The sequence below is a fragment of the Coenobita brevimanus genome, chromosome 83, assembly GCF_032717465.1.
Source record: "Coenobita brevimanus isolate Jiangsu-jjx chromosome 83, ASM3271746v2, whole genome shotgun sequence".
Lineage (NCBI taxonomy): Eukaryota > Metazoa > Arthropoda > Malacostraca > Decapoda > Coenobitidae > Coenobita > Coenobita brevimanus.
The window spans coordinates 1,498,915-1,522,500 of NC_137036.1; the positions used below are offsets into that span (position 1 = coordinate 1,498,915).

Consider the following 23,586-nt stretch of genomic DNA (forward strand, 5'->3'; position numbering starts at 1 on the left):
ATTATATAAGAATGATTTCAGTAACGCAGAAGAGGATAACAAGGTTTGTTTCGTATCGTTTATAAAGCCTTCAACATGCTTGCGTGTGTCAGCTGTGGTTATCTAATGGTGGCTCTCCATGCTGCTCAATCTCTGGCAGCTTTCTTATCCAGTCCCCTATCCCTGAGGTCACACTCAATAAACTTCATCCCAGGTCTTTTTCGGTCTACCTCTCGCAGCCCTAGCAAGGTGTAATAAGCAAAATAAGTTGCTTAGGAAAAGGTGTTAGGGAGCTTCCTTACTACACGAGAGTACAGGTGTCTGTGTCTTTGTGTCTGTGATAACATAAAGCAGTATTCAGTAGTAGTAGTAGTAGTGGTAGTGGTAGTATTGGTAGGACTTTGGTGTATGGTAGGATGGTAGGACTTGGGTGTATGGTAGGATAGTAGGACTTGGCTGTACAGTATGGTAGGATGGTAGGACTTGAGTGTATGGTAGGACTTGGGTGTATGGTAGGATGGTATTTGAGTGTATGATAGGACTTGGGTGTATGGTAGGATGGTAGGACTTGGATGTACGGTATGGTAGGATGGTAGGACTTGGATGTACAGTATGGTAGGATGGTAGGACTTGGATGTACAGTATGGTAGGATGGTAGGACTTCAGTGTATGGTAGGACTTGGGTGTATGGTAGGATGGTAGGATTTGGGTGTATGGTAGGATGGTAGGACTTGAGTGTATGGTAGGACTTGGGTGTATGGTAGGACTTGGGTGTATGGTAGGACTTGAGTGTATGGTAGGACTTGAGTGTATGGTAGGACTTGGGTGTATGGTAGGACTTGGGTGTATGGTAGGACTTGAGTGTATGGTAGGACTTGAGTGTGTGGTAGAACTTGGGTGTATGGTAGGACTTGGGTGTATGGTAGGACTTGAGTGTATGGTAGGACTTGGGTGTATGGTAGGACTTGGGTGTATGGTAGGACTTGAGTGTATGGTAGGACTTGGACTTGGGTGTATGGTAGGACTTGGGTGTATGGTAGGATGGTATTTGAGTGTGGGGTAGTGACAGAGTCGATAGATTTACTCTTGTATACATAGGGCAAGGTATTTATGCCGTTTTACCTGTTTTTATGTAGTCTTCTATAGCTGCTACAAGTACAGAAAGCACGCACCATCCACTCACGCTATGTAGTTTTAATTTTTAGTGTCTTATATCACATACACCAGCCAGTCAAAGGGGTTAAGGTAGACAGATAGAATATTCCTCTTATTTATGAAGAGATATGGGAAGAACTTAACCATTTGAAATACGCACTGGTGAAAGGAGGGGTTTTTCACTGTCTTTCACCCATTTTCAGTGTCCTTCAGACTGGATTGGGAGGATTTTCTTTTGTTCCGAGCACCCCCCACACGCCTGTTCGTTCATTTCCACACCCTAAGCCTGAGTGATGCAGGGTGTGATGTGTAATGTTGTGTGGCAGCAGGAGGAGCATCATCATCATCATCATCATCATCATCATCATCATCATCTTCCTCCTCCTCCTCCTCTTCCTCCTCCTCCTCATCATCATCATCATCACCATCACCATCACCATCATCATCATCATCATCATCATCATTATTGTCACAGTCATCATCATCATTGTTGTCACAGTCATCATCATCATCATTATCATCATCATCATCATCATCATCACCATCACCACCATCACCATCATTTTCACCATCATCATCAATATCATCATCATCATCATCATCTCTCTCTCTCTCTCTCTCTCTCTCTCTCTCTCTCTCTCTCTCTCTCTCTCTCTCATCCTTTTAAATTCACAGTGGTCGCAGAAAATATTGTTCCTTAAATTTCCTTCATACATACAACTAATTAACCATTGCCCAGAAATTTTGGGCTTGAGGTGTGGAAAAACAATGCTTATATATATTTTTTAACAAACCCCTGATGTGTAAAAGAGACTTAGGGATTAATATTAATGTTTTAGGTATGAATGGAAGCAAGTAAAGATGAAAAGTTTATTTTTTAAACCAAAAATAAATATTTGACAAACACAAACCTCGCAGTTTTATAATCTCCATCACAGCTGTCTACATTTGCTAATCTATCTGTCTGTCTATTGCCAGATGCCTTAATCCCGGAAGAGGTGGCCACAAACAAATCACCTCCATGTTGTCCTGTCCCCTGCCGTTTCACTGCCCTGCTCCCAGCTCACACCCCCCTCTCTCATATACCTCTCCACTCCATCTCTCCATCTCATCCTTGGCCTCCCTCTCCCTCTCTCCCTCTCCGCCTCACTCTCATAATGATAATTGGTGAAGTTAGTTGCACACATTCCAATCGCTTAATGAAATAGAAACCATCTACAACGCTGGGTGGTAACCATATAACAAACCCACACGTGTTCACTACAGGTCAACAAGTGGGTTGGCGGAGGGTTAGTGCCCCTCCCCGTGAAACAACTAACTCAGGGACAAACAGCCACCCTGTATGGGATTATGACATCTGGCTATAGATAGATAGATAGAAATATTCCTCATTATATCTACTACCATGGGTCTTGGATACAAATAAAGAAGAGAATACACATAATGATAATTGATGAGGTTAATCCTGCACATTACAGATAATTGCTTCACTAATGATGGTAAGATTGAGAGTAACATCGACAGCACTACCATGACAACAGTGGTGGAGGTGACAGCTGTAACTCCCAGGAACATTGCTAAGGTTTTGAATGAGGTGACCAGGTGTAATTTTGAAGTGGACGGAAATTTTGAAGTTTAAAATTTGAAGTTTTGTACAATTCTGAAGTTTTGAAAAATTATGAAGCAGCCCAAGACGAATTAATTAGGGCAGACGTCAAAGATATATCTGGAAATTTGGAGGCTTGGCTAGACATATTTTAGAGGGGGTCATCTTAGTCACCCCTTTTGGGTGTGTGGATTATATGACCTTGAAAGTACCTGGTATTGTGTCTGCCCTTGTCAATTTCTTAATACCGGTAATCCTATTGGTATTAATCCACACTGGGAGTCACTTGCTGAAAAATACAGTGAAGAAAAATTATGTATCACACTTTCACTGTATTTTAATCATCTTGGTTTAATTTGCAGGTCATGGTGTAATTGATGTCACCTAGAGATTTTGCAGATGAGCTGTTATCCCTTTTATAATGCTGTATATCATCTGAACAAAGCCTGTCACGGTTTTAAAAAGAATATACTTGTGGTGGATGAGTAGGTGAAATGTTTACTTAATCTGTCATGTGCACTGTTCACTGATTTTTGGGAGAATTTAGTGAGTCATGAGTAGCCAGTGAGACAGAACAGTGGACAATGGCTGGGTGAAGTCCTTAGTGTATTCTTGGTGTTGAAAATCGGACCAGTTGTGAGATGGAGTCATGAGTGAAGGACATGCATCGGTAACGTCTATGCCTACGTTTAGAGATACAACAAATGCTCTACCGTTTAGCGTATTTGACATGATTTGAGATAGTTCCGTAATTCCTCACTTAACTTATGCTGAAGAGAGGGACGTTCAGTGATGGTGCCAATATATTCAGACAACAGAGAGTTGCCTGGTTATACAAATGTCCCTCAGTTCCCTCTCTATCCCCTGAAAAGACAATGGTGGACTGCAGGAGGAGGGAAACTTCAGCCTGCAGTCCACTGCATTCCTGTCCTGATAAGCCTGGGGTCCTAACAAAGAAACTAAAAGAAATAGGGAACATAGATTGACGATTTAACGAACCATGATGTATTAACGATATATAAAATGTTGCTGTGTTGATTACAAGCCTGTTAACCGATGGAGTGTTTGAAGAATATAGGCAAAACACAAATGACCAAAACTGAACTTGTCTTTCAGAGTTTTGTAGCCTGGTAGATAAAGTATATGGAGGGTGTATACGAGTGAAGGAAAAAGTGTATTGTTTACATTTGGGTGCGGCAGTGTGAGTGAGGCTGTGTATGTTTGGGTGTGTTGTCTCTTACATTGTGAGACAAGGATGATGCGTCACCACACTCTATAGCATCAGGAAGGAGTATGGGATGGTGATGAGTGGCTGTGTGATGATGAGGGATGCATCACCACACTCTATAGCATCAGGAAGGAGTATGGGATGGTGATGAGTGGCTGTGTGATGATGAGGGATGCATCACCACACTCCCATAGCATCAGGGAGGAGTATGGGATGGTGATGAGTGGCAGTGTGATGACAAGGATGTACAGTATCACCACACTCCATAGCATCAAAAAGGAATATGGGATGGTAATGAGTGGCAGTGTGATGAAATAAGGGATGTATCACCACAATCCATAGCATCAAGAAGGACTATGGGATGGTGATGGTGGTGGTGTGATGACAAGGATGCATCACAAGGAATATAAGGTGGTGGTGACTGGCAGTGTGTTGGTGTGAAGGGCTCCTACTCTGAGGTGACGGTGTGTTACGTCTTGATCGAGCTGGAAAAATTTGAAAAACGTCACAAGCACAGTCTGAATTATTACACTTGCCCAAAAATCACAATTGGCCATGTACCTCACTCCATGGGTTAAGTGTAAGCATGTTAAGTGAGGAACTACTGTGCTTACTGCAGTGTGTACAAGCAGAATACTTTTTTTTTTTTTGGAAGAGTACAGTACTAGAGTTGGTTTAGCTTTGTCATTACGTATCAGCAAAGCATTTAACAGGATTGGAAAACATAAGTGGATTTTTGGCTGCTACTAGAGAGCGGAAATGGTTATACTGTACTTAATAATGCACACTGTAGAGGCAAGTCAACCCTCTTTGTAACATCTCAAGTTTACGAGTGAAATTGAAAAGTGTAGTTCGTTACATAGAGAGGCTTACTTATTTAAATGTATAATAATTTTTACAAAGAACTGCTACACAGGAGGAATCATATGGTTTTAAAATTTATGCCTAACAACCTTATTACACAAGTATAGGCAAATTTTGGTCACTTACGAAATATTTAATGGTAACGTAATAATTAAATTAATTCTTGTTGCCTTCAGACAATTTTAGGTGGGCAATTTCCGGTGGACAATTTCCAGTGGGCAATTTCGGGCGCGTAATTTCCAGTGGGCAATTGCCAGTGGGTGATTTCTAGTGGGTAATTTCTAGCGGGCAGTTTCTGGAGGGCAATTTCTGGTGAACAATTTCGGGCGGCCAGTTCTAATGGGCAATTTCCGGTGGGCAGTTTCTGGCGGGCAATTTCCAGTGGTTAATTTCTGGAGGGCAATTTCCACTGGGCAATTTCTGGCAGGCAATTTCCAGTGGTTAATTTCTCGTGGGCAGTTTCTGGAGGGCAATTTCTGGTGTTGTCAGGAAGTTAATTTCTTTGCCCAAAACTGCGTGAAGGTAATAAGAATAGATTCATATGCCCCTTAACACCTCTTCCTCAGTTATTTATTCTTGGATGTGGCCGGTCAATATAATTTTGCAGGTTATTTATGAAGAGGCTAATATGGTGTAATATGTAGAATAAATCAATTAGGAAGAGGTGTCAGGGAATTTCAAGAGACACCTAGCGGACGAGCCTAGAATCAGTCAAATCAGTCAGCGAAATGGTCGGCCTTATGGTGTCGAGTTGGCTAGCGATGTAATGTACGGAATAAATCAATAAGGAAGAGGTGTTACGGAATTTCAAGAGACAGAGTACGAGCCTAGAATCAGTCAGATCAGTCAGCGAAGTGGTTGGCCTCACGATGTAGAGTTGGTTAGAACTTGAGGGAGAAGGATGGGTAGTCAGGGCGGATGATGGCTTGTTGGTTGGTGAGTTGGCACCGCTCAATCTTGCTCCCTGGGCTGCCCTCTTCACTCAGCCACTTCACCCTGAGGAAGATATACAATTACACTTCACCCTGACGAAAATACACACTTCACCCTGACGAAAATAGACACACTTCACCCTGACGAAGATATACACACTTCACTCTAAAATACGCGAATGCAAACTTCACCCTGACGAAATACATAAATACACACTTCACCCTGACGGAATTACACACATACACACTTCACCCTGACGAAAATAGACACACTTCACCCTGAGGAAGATACACAACTACACACTTCACCCTGACGAAAATACACAACTACACACTTCACCCTGACGGAAATACACAACTACACACTTCACCCTGACGGAAATACACAACTACACACTTCACCCTGACGGAAATACACAACTACACACTTCACCCTGACGGAAATACACAACTACACACTTCACCCTGACGGAAATACACAAATACACACTTCACCCTGACGGAAATACACAAATACACACTTCACCCTGACGGAAATACACAAATACACACTTCACCCTGACGGAAATACACAAATACACACTTCACTCTGACGGAAATACACAACTACACACTTCACCCTGACGGAAATACACAAATACACACTTCACCCTGACGGAAATACACAAATACACACTTCACCCTGACGGAAATACACAAATACACACTTCACCCTGACGGAAATACACAAATACACACTTCACCCTGACGGAAATACACAAACACACACTTCACCCTGACGGAAATACACAAATACACACTTCACCCTGACGGAAATACACAAATACACACTTCACCCTGACGGAAATACACAAATACACACTTCACCCTGACGGAAATACACAAACACACACTTCACCCTGACGGAAATACACAAATACACACTTCACTCTGACGGAAATACACAAACACACACTTCACCCTGACGGAAATACACAAATACACACTTCACCCTGACGGAAATATACAAATACACACTTCACCCTGACGGAAATACACACACACTTCACTCTGACGGAAATACACAAATACACACTTCACCCTGACGGAAATACACAAATACACACTTCACCCTGACGGAAATACACAAATACACACTTCACCCTGACGGAAATATACAAATACACACTTCACCCTGACGGAAATACACAAATACACACTTCACTCTGACGGAAATACACAAATACACACTTCACCCTGACGGAAATACACAAATACACACTTCACCCTGACGGAAATACACAAATACACACTTCACCCTGACGGAAATACACAAATACACACTTCACCCTGACGGAAATACACAAATACACACTTCACCCTGACGGAAATACACAAATACACACTTCACCCTGACGGAAATACACAACTACACACTTCACTCTGACGGAAATACACAAATACACACTTCACCCTGACGGAAATACACAAATACACACTTCACCCTGACGGAAATACACAAATACACACTTCACCCTGACGGAAATACACAAATACACACTTCACCCTGACGGAAATACACAAATACACACTTCACCCTGACGGAAATACACAAATACACACTTCACCCTGACGGAAATACACAAATACACACTTCACCCTGACGGAAATACACAAATACACACTTCACCCTGACGGAAATACACAAATACACACTTCACCCTGACGGAAATACACAAATACACACTTCACCCTGACGGAAATACACAACTACACACTTCACCCTGACGGAAATACACAACTACACACTTCACCCTGACGGAAATACACAAATACACACTTCACCCTGACGGAAATACACAAATACACACTTCACCCTGACGGAAATACACAACTACACACTTCACCCTGACGGAAATACACAAATACACACTTCACCCTGACGGAAATACACAAATACACACTTCACCCTGACGGAAATACGCAAATACACACTTCACCCTGACGGAAATACACAAATACACACTTCACCCTGACGGAAATACACAAATACACACTTCACCCTGACGGAAATACACAAATACACACTTCACCCTGACGGAAATACACAAATACACACTTCACCCTGACGGAAATACGCAAATACACACTTCACCCTGACGGAAATACACAAATACACACTTCACCCTGACGGAAATACACAAATACACACTTCACCCTGACGGAAATACACAACTACACACTTCACCCTGACGGAAATACACAACTACACACTTCACCCTGACGGAAATACACAACTACACACTTCACCCTGACGGAAATATACAAATGCAATTCTTGGGAGGAAAGAAATATATTTTAAGATTTGTTTTTCCTTCTTTTCATCTCCAAAATAATCCATCCATCCATCATCCAATCCTGTGTTGCCCCGTGAGAAGCGTAGGAGGCCGGGGCTAGGCAAGTTGGTCCTGACGTTTAAGATGAGAGTGACAAGCCTCACTCATCCCTGAGTGGCATTACATGAGCAATAAACCCCAACCATCACTTGGATATAAACCTTCACCGGCTCAATCCGATTGGAGCGCCGTAATTACCCACTAAACCACCAGGCGCCATAATTTGGTTATATGGTTACCACCCAGCGCAGTAAATGGTTTCCTGGTGTACAAGAAACCATTTGGCTTGTCACTCACTGTAGCGTCACCCACAGGCGGAAGGAAGAGGGAAGAATGAAGGAAAGAAAGACAGAAGAGGGAGTGTAAAGTCACCCACAGGCAGAAGGAAGAGGAAAGAATGAAGGAAAGAAAGACAGAAGAGGATGGAAGGAAAGAAGGATGGAGGAGAGGAAAGGGCAGACATCTGAGAGCAGCACTACATCGAGTGAGTGGATGGTGAGCGACCCCACTTAACACCAATAATAATAACAGGCGAGGAATTTGGCTTGCTGTTAGCTTGTTTTTGTCGCACCCTTGACATGTAACCCAGCCAGTAATTCCTTTGTTAGTTTATATTGCTAAAAATCCATCCTTGTTTACTGTAAGTAAAGATGCAGGAGAGGAGCGCCTTCACGTGGTGGCACTGATGTAAGTAGGCGGATCCACTGCCCGGTTATAAAACGTCCCTCAACTCCCTCCCTATCCCCGGAAAGGACCATGGTGGACTGCAGGAGGAGGGCAACTTCAGCCTGCACTCCACTGGGTTTATATTTAATTTTCTTTTATATATAATCCAAAGAAGAAGGAACCCAAGGCCAGAAGCCCTCAAGATTTCCCTCCAAGAAAAACAGAAACAAAATAACAGGTAAATTCAAGGTTAGGGCACCACCTACAACTGAAGTCCCGGCGCACGACTCTGACGTTGTCATTATCGTATCCTGGCAACCTACCATTCAAAAGTGCGTCCAATTTCGTATCATATTATACACGAATGATATCATTATGCACGAATATATTATACACGAATATTATTATACACGAACATATTATACACGAATCACTTGCGTCTCATACACGAAATCAGACGCACTTTTGAATGGTAGGTTGCCAGGGTACGATAATGACAACCTCAGAGTCGTGCGCCGTGACTATAACAATACTTTTTCACTCCACGTCGCTAGCTTTCATATTTTTGTGGCTAAATCCATATAATTTTTCGTAATCACACCCAAATAATGTTTCTTTGCGACATATAAAGCTGATCTGACTTTTTTTTTTTTTTTTCAATCTGTGAGACTGGGAAAGGTAGTGGTGGTTTGATTGTAGTAGTGATAGTGGTAGTGGTGGTGGTGGTGGTAATAGTAGTTGTGGTATTAGTGGTGGTGGTAGTAGCAGTAGTAAGAGTAGTGGTAATGGTGGTGGTAGTTGCAGTAGTAGTAGTAATGGTAGTAGCAGTAGTGGTTATGGTAGTACTAATTGCTGTGGTTGTAGTAGTAGTAATAGTAGTAGCAGTAGTAGTAGTAGAGGTAGTAGTAGTAGTAGTAGTGGCGGTAGCAGTACTAGTAGTAGTGGCAGTAGTAGTAGTAGTAGTAGTAATAGTAATAGAAGTAATAGTAATAGTGGCAGTAGTAGTAGTAGTAGTAGTGGTGGTGGTGGTTGTGGCAGTGGTAGTTGTAGTAGTAGTGTTAATAGTAGTAGTAGTAGTATTTGTGGCAGTAGTGGTAATAGAAGTGTTAGTAGTAGCAGTAGTAGTAGTAGTAGCAGTGGTAGCGGTGGCAGTGGTGGTGGTCACTGCCAACACCAGTCACCTAACACCACAATCCTGAGTGTACCAGTGTTGCCAGACCCGCTACGGCCATGTACAGATGTGCTAAATATGTACACCAGCCATTCCATCACTGTACACCCACGCCATCAATTGTACATTATTTACATCTTATCACTATACTCCTTTCACCTCAACTTGGCCAAAATCCTCAATAGATTTAATTATTTACACTGAGGATGGTGTTATTATTTCCCTTGTGCCTGTAGTGAAATGGCGGGGGACAGGGCGACATGGAGGCGATTTGTTTGTGGCCACCCCTTACGGGATTAAGGCGACTGGCAATAGATAGATAGATAGCCTATAGTTTGTTCATCTTTATCTGGCCAAAATTGTCAGTGCCTGTTTACGAGTTGACATGGATTTTAATTGTGTGTGTGTGTGTGTGTGTGTGTGTGTGTGTGTGTGTGTGTGTGTGTGTGTGTGTGTGTATGTATTTATGTGTATTTATGTACTGTATGTATGTTAAGAAGTCACTGCATGATGGTATTGTGATCTCTACCCTGACGTATGGAAGCGAGGCGTGGACCTTGCAAGAGGGGAACAAGTCAAGAGTGAGAGCAGTGGAAATGAGTTACTTGAGAGGAGCATGTGGAGTGACGTGGAGGGACAGGTTGACGAATGAAGAAGTGAAGGAACGTTGTGGGGTAGATGTGGATGTGGTTGAAAAGATTAGGAGAAATACACTGAGGTGGTTTAGACATGTGGAGAGGATGGAGAATGAAAGACTGACTAAGAGGGTGTATGTAGGTGAGGTGGAGGGAGGGAGAGGGAGGGGTAGACCGAGGATGAGGTGGAGGGATGAAGCTTAGAGGTATATGAGGGAGGGGGGGGGTGAGTTGGGGGGAGGGGAGTCAAATGGTGGGTGACAGAGTGACTTGGAGGCGTTTTGTCTGCGGCCAGTCGGCCACCCTTTGCGGGATTAGGGCGTCGGGCTATAGATAGATAGATAGATGTATGTATGTGTACATGTGTACGTATGTATGTATGTACAGTATGTATGTAGTGTGGGTGTGTATGTATGTGTATGTGTATTTGTGTATGTGTGTATGTATGTGTGTATGTGTATTTATGTATGTGTATGTGTGTGTATGTGTATGTGTATTTGTGTGTATGTATGTGTGTGCATGTGTATTTATGTATGTATGTATATGTGTATATGTGTGTGTGTATTTGTGTATGTATGTATGTATGTGTGTGTCTGTACTTACATCTGGTCAACAGCCGCCTTAGTCCCTTGTATCTTGCCAGCCACCGTTCCTGTCTTCATGTTCTTAACCCAGCCAGTAATACCAAGCCCGTCAGCCACCTCCTTCGCCACCTTGGTGAAGTTGCAGCCTGTAAAAAAATAACCCCATATTAGGAAGGCTAGGTGTATGAGGGAGGGGTAGACCGAGGATGAGGTGGAGGGATGGAGTTGACAGGTATATGAGGGAGGGGTAGACCGAGGATGAGGTGGAGGGATGGAGTTGACAGGTATATGAGGGAGGGGTAGACCGAGGATGAGGTGGAGGGATGGACTTGAGAGGTATATGAGGGAGGGGAAGACTGGGGATTAGGTGGAGGGATGGAGTTGAGAGGTATATGAGGGAGGGGAAGACTGGGGATTAGGTGGAGGGATGGACTTGACAGGTATATGAGGGAGCGGGGAATGCGTTGGGGGAAGGGCAGGCAAATGGTGGGTGACAGAGCGACTTGGAGGCGTTTTGTCTGCTGCCACCCTTTGCGGGATTAGGGCGTCGGGCTATAGATAAATAGATAAATTAAGGTAAAGTAGATTAGGTAGGCTGGATCACTGAGAGTCCCTATACTATCCTACTTGACTATCCAAACCATCTACCTCTCCTGAATTATCGTAACTATCCCTATTCTGACTATCGTTCACCCTCCGAAACTACTACTACTACTGCTACTACTACTATTACTACTACTACTACTACCACTACTACTACCACTACTGCTGCTACTGCTGCTGCTGCTGCTGCTGCTGCTGCTGCTGCTGCTGCTGCTGCTGCTGCTGCTGCTGCTGCTGCTGCTGCTGCTGCTGCTGCTGCTGCTGCTGCCACTACTGCTGCTGCTGCTACTGCTGCTGCTGCTGCTGCTGCTGCTGCTGCTGCTGCTACTGCTGCACTGCTATTACTACTGCTGCTGCTGCTGCTGCTGCTGCTACTGCTGCTGCTGCTGCTGCTGCTACCACTGCTGCTGCTGCTGCTGCTGCTGCTGCTGCTGCTGCTGCTGCTGCTGCTGCTGCTGCTGCTGCTGCTACTACTACTACCACTGCTGCTGCTGCTGCTGCTGCTGCTGCTACTGCTACTACAACTGCTGCTGCTGCTGCTGCTACTGCAACTACCGCTACTACTACCACTGCTGCTGCTGCTACTGCTACTACTACTACTACTACTACTGCTACTACTACTACTACTGCTGCTGCTACTGCTGCACTACTACTACTGCTGCTACTGCTGCTACTGCAACTAGCACTACTTCTACCACTACTACTGCTACTACTACTACTGCTGCTACTAATACTACTGCTTCTGCTGCTGCTACTATTACTACTACTACTATTGCTACTGCTACTACTGCTGCTACTGCTACTACTACTACTACTACTGCTACTGCTGCTACTACTACTGCTACTGCTACTACTACTACTACTGCTACTACTACTACTACTACTACTACTACTGCTACTACTACTACTACTACTACTACTACTACTGCTGCTGCTACTACTACTACTATTACTACTACTGCTACTACTACTACTACCACTACTGCCACGTCTATATCTATCCTACTTTCTATATCTATCCTGTTCTTGTTATTCTGTATTTATGTTGTAATTTTCACACCTTTCATCATCATCATCATCATCATCATCATTATTATCATCATCATCATTATCATCATCGTCATCATCATCATCATCATCATTATCATCATCATTATTATCATCATCATCATTATCATCATCATCATCATCATCATCATCATCACTCACACACTCTCCAACTCCACCAACGCGGGTCCCTTCGTGTCACCCTCCAAGCAGCGACTCATCCCCTCTCTAAGCATCTCTGGACACGAGTGATCCATCTATTCCAGCCTTTGAGTTCCGTGGCCTTCCCCTAGCTCTCCTCAATTTGCCGTTTCAAGTCTGTTCCGTCTCTCAGTTTGCCATGTGGAGAGGATGGAGAGTGAGAGACTGACGAGGAGAGTGTGTGAGTGAGGTGGAGGAGGGGAGAGGGAGGGGGTGGCCATGGATGAGACGGAGGGATGGAGTGGAGAGGTATATGAGAGAGGGGTGTGTGAGCTGGGAGCAGGGCAGTGAAATGGCGGGGGACAGGGTGACAAGGAGGCGATTTGTTTGTGGCCAACCCAGTACGGGATTAAGGCTTCTGGCAATAGATAGATAGATAGATAGTCTCAGTCGTAGAGTAATACAGGCAGCACCAGGGCCTTGAAGATGGGGATTTTCGTTTACATAAAGGAAACGCCAAACATCCGAGTTGAGTGAATTCACAATCCTGTTGGCCAGACCGATGCCACGAGCTGTTGTCTGACCTGCCGTTGTTATTTACTACACAACCAAGACAAATAAATCTTTCCAGGCCTTGCACATCGTCACCACATCCTTGGACAGACTGAACTGCCTCATCCAACAAGCCACCAAACGCCTGCACCTTGGTCTTGGCCCAACACACCTTTAATGCCAATGGCTTTGCCTTCTGTGAAATTCCTCGAGGGCATCAGTAGTGTCTCCAGTGACTCTGCTGAGGTATCTGCATCATCAGCAAAGTCTAGGTCAGTAATCCTGAAATTGTCAATTGATGATCACCCCACAGTGACTGCGACCCACAGCCTGGCCAAGTACCCAACCCACACACGTGTTGAAACGTGTGGCAGCAGGACACACCCCTGTCCCACACCAGTACTTACTGGGAAGAATTCGGATGTCCCCCCCCCCCACACACACACTTGACAGTTCTCTCAGTGTTTGAGTACAGGCCAGCAGTCAGTCGTATTATCCCTGTGGGAATCCCACAGAGTTGCAGGAATTCCCATGGTACTTCCCGATTTACCAAGTCAACCGCCCTCTTGAGATCCACAGATTGCAAGCAAACTTTGTCAGTATTCAAGGCGGTGCTCCATGAGAATTCAAAGAGCTGAGATGTGGTCAACTGTACACTTCTCGGGGGTGAATCCAGATTGTCAAGTTTAGCATAGAACTGCTCCTTTTTTACAAGGTCATTCATATCAGTTGGAGCGTAGTGTACATGGCAGTAAGCGAGATGAAGCCAAAGGAATGCTTCAACCTCATCAGTATCATATGCTTGTCAACCACAGTAACTCTGTCAGTACAAGAGACAAAGTGAGCAGAAATTGTCACTGCGCCACCTCTAAGCCGGACACCATCGTCACAGCCAGATCAGTAGTACGTATAACCATCACTACTGATGTCACCATGCCCAGGCCGCCTCCCTTCACGCAGTGCACTTATGCCAACCTTCTGTCGCCCCAGCTCTGGTGACAACAGAGGCAGTACATCATCCTTCAGAAGACTTAGAATGTTCCAAGCCCCCACTTGACGTGCGTTATGAAGGTTAAACCCACACCAGGTTCTGTGGGCTCGTGTGTCCTGTGTGGCACCAGGATGCGAGCCATAAACAGGAGTGGTGCTGGTGGGTCTTCCCTCCCATCATCCAGCTGCTGGGGTCCTGTAGGCTTTGCCCAGCATACATCATAATTGGTGCCAGCATGACAGGGCCCCAACACCCTGCCAGGCTGGTGGCAACTAAGGAGGGACCCCCGGCAGGGCTGGGCCAGGGTCAGACAGTCCACACTGACACTGACATCGCTTCATCTTAAGTCACGTGAGGTGCAAGTTGTATTGTTTTTGTTTTTTTTCTTGGAAGGAACGGTTTGCGGGCTCCTGGCCTTTGGTTCCGTTTTTCTTTCATAAAAATAAATAAATGCCAAGTCAGGGCGGGACTCACCACCAGCCTATGGACAGGCGCGAGGACTGTAGGCTCTCTGACAAGGGCCATCCAGGTCTGATCTAGAGTTGTCCTTCTCCCAAGTGGACTGCCAATCAAAGCTAACGATCCTCAACCACCCTGTTCAACGGCCCTTGGTTTAAGTAGCTCATCCTCCCTGTGGCAGGCGTTGTCTTTAGTCCCGTGGGGTGTCTAGTCACCCTCCTCACTGGCCAAGACCACTGGGGTTGTCGGATAAGTCGCCAACGATCCCATCATAAGACACGGTGCTAGATTACAGATTACGAGGTGTGATATGGGAGTAGTTTTTCCTTATCCTTAATCATTCCGTTATTTTGAAGTGTATTAACTCTGTTAATAAATCTTTCCTGTGCACTCTCCTTTACTGCCTAACATCACATACATTTTTATTATTAATCCTGATGCTTTCATAACACCTCACAAGCCGCCATAGCTCAAAAATACTCTAATTCATCCCCCCAAAAAAAAAAAAAAAAAAAATATATATATATATATATATATATATATATATATATATATATATATATATATATATATATATATATATATATATATATATATATATATCCTTGGTTCCGTGCCTGGTTGAAAGTGTTAGGTGAGAGCAACGCGTGCTTAGTTAGGTTTCAAAATTTATTGGTGTCTCAGATGCACGTTAATTTAGAACAAGCATTTCTCTCTCTCTCTCTCTCTCTCTCTCTCTCTCCAACCATATATCCATCGACCCCCCCCCTCTCTCTCTCTCTCTCTCTCTCCAATCACATATCCATCGACCCCCCCTCTCTCTCTTTCTCTCTCTCTCTCTCTCTCTCTCTCCAATCATATCCATCGACCTCCTCTCTCTCTCTCTGTCTCTCTCTCTCTCTCTCTGTCTCTCTCTCTCTCTCTCCAACTATATATCCATCGACCTCCTCTCTCTCTCTCTCTCTCTCTCTCTCTCTCTCTCTCTCTCTCTCTCTCTCTCCCTCTCCAACCATATATCCATCGACCTCCTCTCTCTCTCTCTCTCTCTCTCTCTCTCTCTCTCCAACCATATATCCATCGACCTCCTCTCTCTCTCTCTCTCTCTCTCTCTCTCTCTCTCTCTCTCTCTCTCTCTCTTTCTTTCTCTCTCTCTGACGTCACAATGCAACTTGGCGCCAAAACCCTCCATCTTTTAAATCAATGAAGGTCTGTTCCCTCTGACTCACACGTCTTGTAGTCGCTTGGGGGTTACCTAGCACCCTTTCCGGAGCGATTTAGTCTGTGCATCTCCTTCAGTATAGTTTGTTATTGATTCAAACCGTCAATATCGAATTTAAACTCTCAATTCCAACCGTTATTATAAATTCAAACCGTCAGTATCGAATTCAAACTGTCAAAATCGAATTCAAACTGGCAGTATGATTCAAACCACCAGTATCAAATTCCAACTGTTAATATTGAATTCAAACCGTCAATATCGAATTCAAACCGTCAATATCGAATTCAAACCGTCAATATCGAATTCAAACCGTCAATATCGAATTCAGACCTTCACTATCGAATTCAGACCGTCAATATCGAATTCAAACTGTCAATTCAAACCGTCAGTATCGAATTAAAACCGTCAATTTCAAATTCAAACTTAATTCAAACCCTCAATATCGGATTGAAACCGTCATTGCCGAATTCAAACCGTCAATTCCAACCGTCAGTATCAATTGCAACTCAATATTAAGATGCTGAAAATAGCGTAAAAGAGACTATGCTAATTTTACTTCAACTTGACCTAAACATTTACATCTCTTCGGAAATATGAACCCAGTGGACTGCAGGCTGAAGTTACCCTCCTCCTGCCGTCCACCATCATCCTTTTTCGGGATAAGGAGGGAAGAAAAACGCACTTTCCCTCCTCTCTCCCCCCGTGATTCATCCCTCCATCATCGCTACATTTTATATCTCGCTCAATCTAGCACATCCGCTGCCCTAGCCTTTGCCAGTTGATGCGAGGCCAAGGAGGAGGAAGAAGAGGAGGAGGAGGAGAGGAAGGGGAAGAGGAGGAGGAGGAGAGGAAGAGGAGGAGGAGAGGAAGGGGAAGAGGAGGAGGAGAAGGAGGAGAGGAAGAGGAGAAGAAAAAGGAGGAGGAGGAGGAGGAAAAGGAAGAGGAGGAAGAAGAGGAGGAGAAGGAAAGGAAAAAGAAGAGAAGTGAAAAAGGAAGAAGAGGAAGTAAAGGAGAAAAGAAGAAGGAGGAGGAGGAGGAGAAGAAGAAGAAGGAGGAGGAGGAGGAGGAGGAGAAGAAGAAGAAGGAGGAGGAGGAGGAGGAGGAGAAGATGAGTAAGGGAAGGCAATGTGTGAATTATGGTCGTCAGTGTTACAAATATAGTTTTATGGGTTTTGCTTGCGTCGCGGCAAGCTTGGTATATGAGAGTAACTCGTGCCTAACCTTGTAACTGTTGTTGTTGTCCTTCTTCTTCGTTTTTCTTGGCTATCGTAAATCTATCTGTCTATTGCCTGACGCCTTCATCCCGTAAGGGGTGGCCACAAACAAATCCGCCCTGTCTCCTGCCATTTCACTGCCCTGCTCCCAGCTCACACCCCCGTCTCTCATATACCTCTCCACTCCATCCCTTCAACTATCCTTGGCCTCCCTCTCCCTGTCCCCCCTCCACCTTATTCACATACTCTCCTCGTTAGTCTCTCTCCATCCTCTATGACTCATACAGACACCCCATCCTGTCTCTTTCCCGCCAAAATTTTAAAATCCCGCATATTTGGCGCCATTCCACGCATACGTTGGTTTGATCTGCGCCAAATACCTCCCTGCCAGACCTTGTTCAATTTTGGCGCATAGGTGAACACTAGAACATGGCGCTAGTCACGAAGAAGTGCTACGGGAAGGATGAGAAGCGATTTTATTCTTTTTAGCACTGTGATCCGGAAAATTAGCCGCGAGAGGAAGAATTGTTTGCCAAGTTTGAGTGTATTAAATATTGTATTCTAGCGGCCTTGGATATTCCCTAACACCTCTTCTGTAGCGATTTATTGGCTGTGGGAATGAATAAATGATGCAGGATAGACACTGATAACGCTGACTGTCTGCTGGTGTGGGCGTGGGTGTGGCAGTGGCAGTAGGAAATGACTAAATGATGCAGGATAGACACTGATAACGCTGACTGTCTGCTGGTGTGGGCGTGGGTGTGGCAGTGGCAGTAGGAAATGACTAAATGATGCAGGATAGACACTGATAACGCTGACTGTCTGCTGGTGTGGGCGTGGGTGTGGCAGTGGCAGTAGGAAATGACTAAATGATGCAGGATAGACACTGATAACGCTGACTGTCTGCTGGTGTGGGCGTGGGTGTGGCAGTGGCAGTAGGAAATGACTAAATGATGCAGGATAGACACTGATAACGCTGACTGTCTGCTGGTGTGGGCGTGGGTGTGGCAGTGGCAGTTGGAAATGAATAAATGATGCAGGATAGACACTGATAACGCTGACTGTCTGCTGGTGTGGGCGTGGGTGTGGCAGTGGCAGTAGGAAATGAATAAATGATGCAGGATAGACACTGATAACGCTGACTGTCTGCTGGTGTGGGCGTGGGTGTGGCAGTGGCAGTAGGAAATAAATATAAGGGGATCTGAATGTGTTTATATGAGCAGTTGTGTCACGCGGTACATGTCATTCTTCCTGTCGTGTCATTCCTCGTGTCATGTCATGGATTTGTGACATGATTTAGAGGATTGAGGTGTCATTTGTGTCATGTTAGGCGTTAATTTGAGAGAGAGAGAGAGAGAGAGAGAGAGAGAGAGAGAGAGAGAGAGAGAGAGAGAGACCTTCACGTAGTGGCACTGATATAGCTGGGTGGTGAAGCTGCCTAGTTATATGTACCTCTCTCTCTCTCTCTCTCTCCATTCCAACCATGAACCCATCCACCTCAACTCTCTCTCTCTCTCTCTCTCTCTCTCTCTGTCCATTGTAGCATGTCTGTCTGTCTGTCTGTCTGTCTCTCCATTCCAACCATGTACCCATCCACCTCTTCTCTCTCTCTCTCTCTCTCTCTCTCTCTCTCTCTCTCTCTCTCTTTCATACAATAATATACCCAACCACCTTTTCCCCCTCCCTCCTCTCTCTCTCTCTCTCTCTCCATACAATAATATCCCTAACCACCTCTCTCTCTCTCTCTCTCTCTCTCTCCATACAATAATATCCCTAACCACCTCTCTTTCTCTCTCTCTCTCTCTCTTTTCATACAATAATATACCCAACCACCTCTCTCTCTCTCTCTCTCTCTCTCTCTCTCTCTCTCTCTCTCTCTCTCTCTCTCTAAACATTCGTCTCGTCAACCAGTGTTTATATGTTAGGACGGTAAGCTTTAATAAACAAACAAATCGCTTAGGAAGAGGTGTTAGGGAGCTTTATTGGAAGGATTTATAGAACAGAATAGGACAGTAAGGTGAAAACAAAATAAAACGCTTAGAAAAAAGCGTTAGGGAGTTTTATGCAGACTATGGCGATATTGGATGGATTTATGTGACAAGAATACAATAAGGTGTAATAAACAATATAAAGCGCTTAGGAAAATGTGTTAGGGAGCTTTATGCAGAGTATGGCAATATTGGCAGGATTTATATAACAGAATAGGACAGTAAGATGAAATAAAGAAAATAAATCACTTAGGAAAAGGTGTTAGGGAGCTTTGTGCAGAGTATGGCTATAGTGGAAGGATTTTTATAATACTGAATAGGACAGTCAGGTGAATTAGACAAATTAAATCGCTTAGAAAAAGGCATTAGGGAGCTTTATGCAGAGTACGCCGATGCTAGAATGATTTATGTAACACAAGAATACGGTAGGGTGTAACAAGCAATATAAATCGCTTAGGAGAATGTGCTAGGGAGCTTTGTGCAAAGTATGACTATTGGAAGGATTTATGTAACATAGAATAGAACAATAAGGTGTAATAAGCAATATAAATCGCTTAGGAAAATGTGTTAGGGAGCTTTATGCATAGTATGGCAATATTTGAAGACTTTATTTAACAACAGGACAAGATGGTTTAGCAGGCAAAATAAATCGCTTGGGAAAATGTGTTAATAAAGAAATAAGTAAATTGATAATATTAAGTAAGTAAATGGATAATAAAAAGCTGAGAAAAAAAGATATTGCCAAAGAATACAGCCATAGATATAAATAAATACGGCTCCCTCGAACACAACTTCAATAAATGGTTCTTTGCGCAACCGACCTAACTCTATAGAAAATAAAGTAAATGTTTAAATACCGCCTTTACTCTGACCTAATAAAATATTCCCAACTCACCTCGGCTCAATTGATGGCCAGGTGTAGTCAGTATTGAATCTATTTAGTAACCAAGGAGATTCATTTGTATTACGTAACCCAAGCCCATCGAAGCTCAACCACAACTGTTTTCAATGTTTTGGAGTTCATTTCCACCAGAAGAAAATAAAATGACTATAGGGAAAGTGAAGGGAGTTTGTTTACCAATTTTAATTAATAAATGAAGGGAATTTGTGTAATTTGAAGTGAAAGTTATGGGAGCCGCCGAACTCGTTAACTCAACAGGGAAGAAGAATATGAAGGGGAAGACGTAAGCATGGCGGGTGACTGTGATTAGTTTATTAATTTCTAGTTTTCCCGCCATTTTGACTGACTCTGGACGTTTTCTGCAAGCCATAAAGGTGTACAAGACCGCTGAGTGTCCCTCCTTCAAAAAATTAATTGAAATTGACCCCCGAAAGTGTTTTTAAGTGTGATTAGTGAACGGCGGAGGGAGACAGTTGACTCTGCGGTGTTCTGTCTCGTGGCATACGCTTCAAAATCACACATCTCTCTCTTATGTAAGTATTTAAAGTGATCTAGTGGCCATCTATTAAGTCTTTCAGGTTCATTATATATTTTAATCTATTTTCGCTAACTCCAAACGGCTTTTTTTCCCGTATTAGATGTGACATTTGAAATTGCATGGGTTAATATTTTGCCACACGGACGCAGGTCATACATATTTCCTCCTCCAGTGCGTCTTTAACAGGTAGATTAGGGTAGATTAGGGTAGAAATATTGATAGGAACTGGGGGCGTCCAGAAAATATAGTGGCAATAGGTTTTTGAAAATTAGGTTAGGTTAGGTTAGATTAGGTTAGGTTAGGTTAGGTTAGGTTAGGTTGGAGGGGTCGAGAGTAAAGATGCCGCAGCGGACGTTCAGGTAGCGTCCTTAAATATCCCCAAATCGGTAAAATTTGTTCGTTCTATACATGTTTTGTTGTGTAAAATCACCAAGCAGTTACCAGTGTTGGCTGTTGTATTAAAGTTACATCCCTTGAGACTATGACAGTGTAAGAAAACGGGTGAAATTGCCGCGCGCGTGAGGTAAAGTATTAATTCAAAGTGTCCTCATTGATACTTGACCATAAACACGCAGGTCTTTCAAAATTCCTTCCCTCTTCACACTAGGATGCCTCTGTAGCGCTGGAAATTCGCTCAAAATTAACCAAAATTAACAAGAAATGATATTATGGAATTTGAGTGAGGTGAGCGGTATATTTGAAGTTTATGTCAGTTCAAAATTTTCTCGACGTGCTGCGTGGTAGGGTGTAGGGTGGGTGGGTGGTAGGGTGTAGGGTGGGTGGGCTCATCACAAGACACCCTTCATCATAGCTGTCACCCTGTCATCACAACTCTGGCAAGGGTGAGAGAGACTGACGTGGAGAGAGAGCAATGCCAACTACTTCACCTTGTATGACCCCCCCCTGCCCTGCCCTACCCTACTCTACCCTACCCTACCCTACCCTACCTTGCCTTGCCTTGCCCTGCCCTGCCCCGCCCTACCCTACCCTACCCTACCCTACCCTACCCTGCCCTGCCCTGCCCTACCCTACCCTACCCTACCCTACCCTGCCCTGCCCTGCCCTACCCTACCCTACCCTACCCTACCCTGCCCTACCCTACCCTACCCTACCCTACCCTACCCTGCCCTACCCTACCCTACCCTACCCTACCCTACCTTGTCCTGCCCTGCCCTGCCCTACCCTACCCTAGTCTGTCTGTTTCTGTCTATCTGTCCGTCTGTCTATCTGTCTGTCTGTCTGTCTATCTATCTATCTATCTGTCTGTCTCCTTGGCAAGTGTGATAAGAGTGAAGTGTGCCCTTGTGCGTATCAGTGTGTGCAAGTGTGAGTGACAGCTCCCTAACACCTGTTCCTAAGCGATTTATTTTGCTTATTATTACTCTCCTGTATCATTTAAATAATTCCATCAATATCATCATCATAAAAACTGATCTGAACTAGCCTTATAAAAAAAAATAAATCGCTAAGGAAATGGTGCTAGGGGAGCCTCCTTTACCAAGCTATTATTCAGCTATGTAGCGCTTTTTGCTCTAATTTAGCGTCTTCTGAGTGAAGGTTAAGCAAGGTAGGTAGATAGAAAATAGATGGATAGATAGATGCATGGTTGGATTTATAGATAGATAGTTGATGGATAGATAGGTAGATAGATAGATAGATATTCCAGATAGATAGATCGATGCATGGATGGATTTATAGATGGATGGATAGATAGATAGATAGATGGAGAGAGAGAGATGCATGGATGGATTTATAGATAGATAGATACGGTAAATGATTAGATAGATATAGATGAAGGTAGATAGATCGATGCATGGATGGATTTATAGGTGGATGGATGGATGGATGGATAGATAGATAGATAGATAGATGGATGGATGGATAGATAGATAGATGGATGGATGGATAGATGGATAGATAGATGGATGGATGGATAGATAGATAGATAGATGGATAGATAGATAGATGGATGGATAGATAGATAGATAGATGGATGGATGGATAGATAGATAGATAAATGGATAGATGGATGGATAGATAAATAGATGGATGGATAGATAGATGGATGGATGGATGGATAGATAGATGGATAGATGGATGGATAGATAGATAGATGGATGGATAGATAGATAGATGGATGGATGGATAGATAGATGGATAGATGGATGGTTAGATAGATAGATGGATGGATGGATAGATAGATGGATGGATGGATAGATAGATAGATAGATAGATGGATGATGGATGGATAGATAGATAGATGGATGGATGGATAGATAGATAGATAGATAGACAGATAGATAGATGGATGGATGGATAGATAGACAGATGGATGGATAGATAGATAGATGGATGGATGGATAAATAGATAGATAGGTAGATGGATGGATGGATGGATAGATAGATAGATAGATGGAGATAGGATGGATAGATAGATAGACAGATAGGTAGATGGATGGAGTGAGACACACACACACACACACACACACACACACACACACACCTCATGACCCTGACCTTTGATATTTAAATACGGTAATGACAAGAAGAAGTTTGAGGCTTGTATAAGTGTGTGTGTGTGTGTGTGTGTGTGTGTGTGTGTGTGTGTATTAATGTATGTGTGTGGGTGTGTATGTGTATGTGTGTATGGGGGTGTGTATGTGTATGTGTAAATGTATGTGTGTGTGTGTGTAAGTCTGTGTATGTGTATGATATGTGTATGTGTAGTGTAAATATGT

At 43.8% G+C, this 23,586-nt stretch overlaps 1 protein-coding gene across 1 annotated transcript in view; it reads right to left on the reverse strand.

Moving 5' to 3' along the window:
* Positions 1-1,213: 1,213 nt before the first annotated feature.
* Positions 1,214-23,586, reverse strand: part of LOC145409777 (acylphosphatase-2-like) — a 34,400-nt gene continuing 12,027 nt past the window's right edge. Inside the window, exons 2-3 of the mRNA XM_080280083.1 lie at positions 11,215-11,341; positions 1,214-5,828 (exon numbers count right to left, since the gene is read on the reverse strand). Of these exons, the coding sequence (XP_080136209.1) occupies positions 5,714-5,828; positions 11,215-11,341 (242 nt within the window). The 3' untranslated portion in view covers positions 1,214-5,713. The remainder of the gene's footprint in view (positions 5,829-11,214; positions 11,342-23,586) is intronic.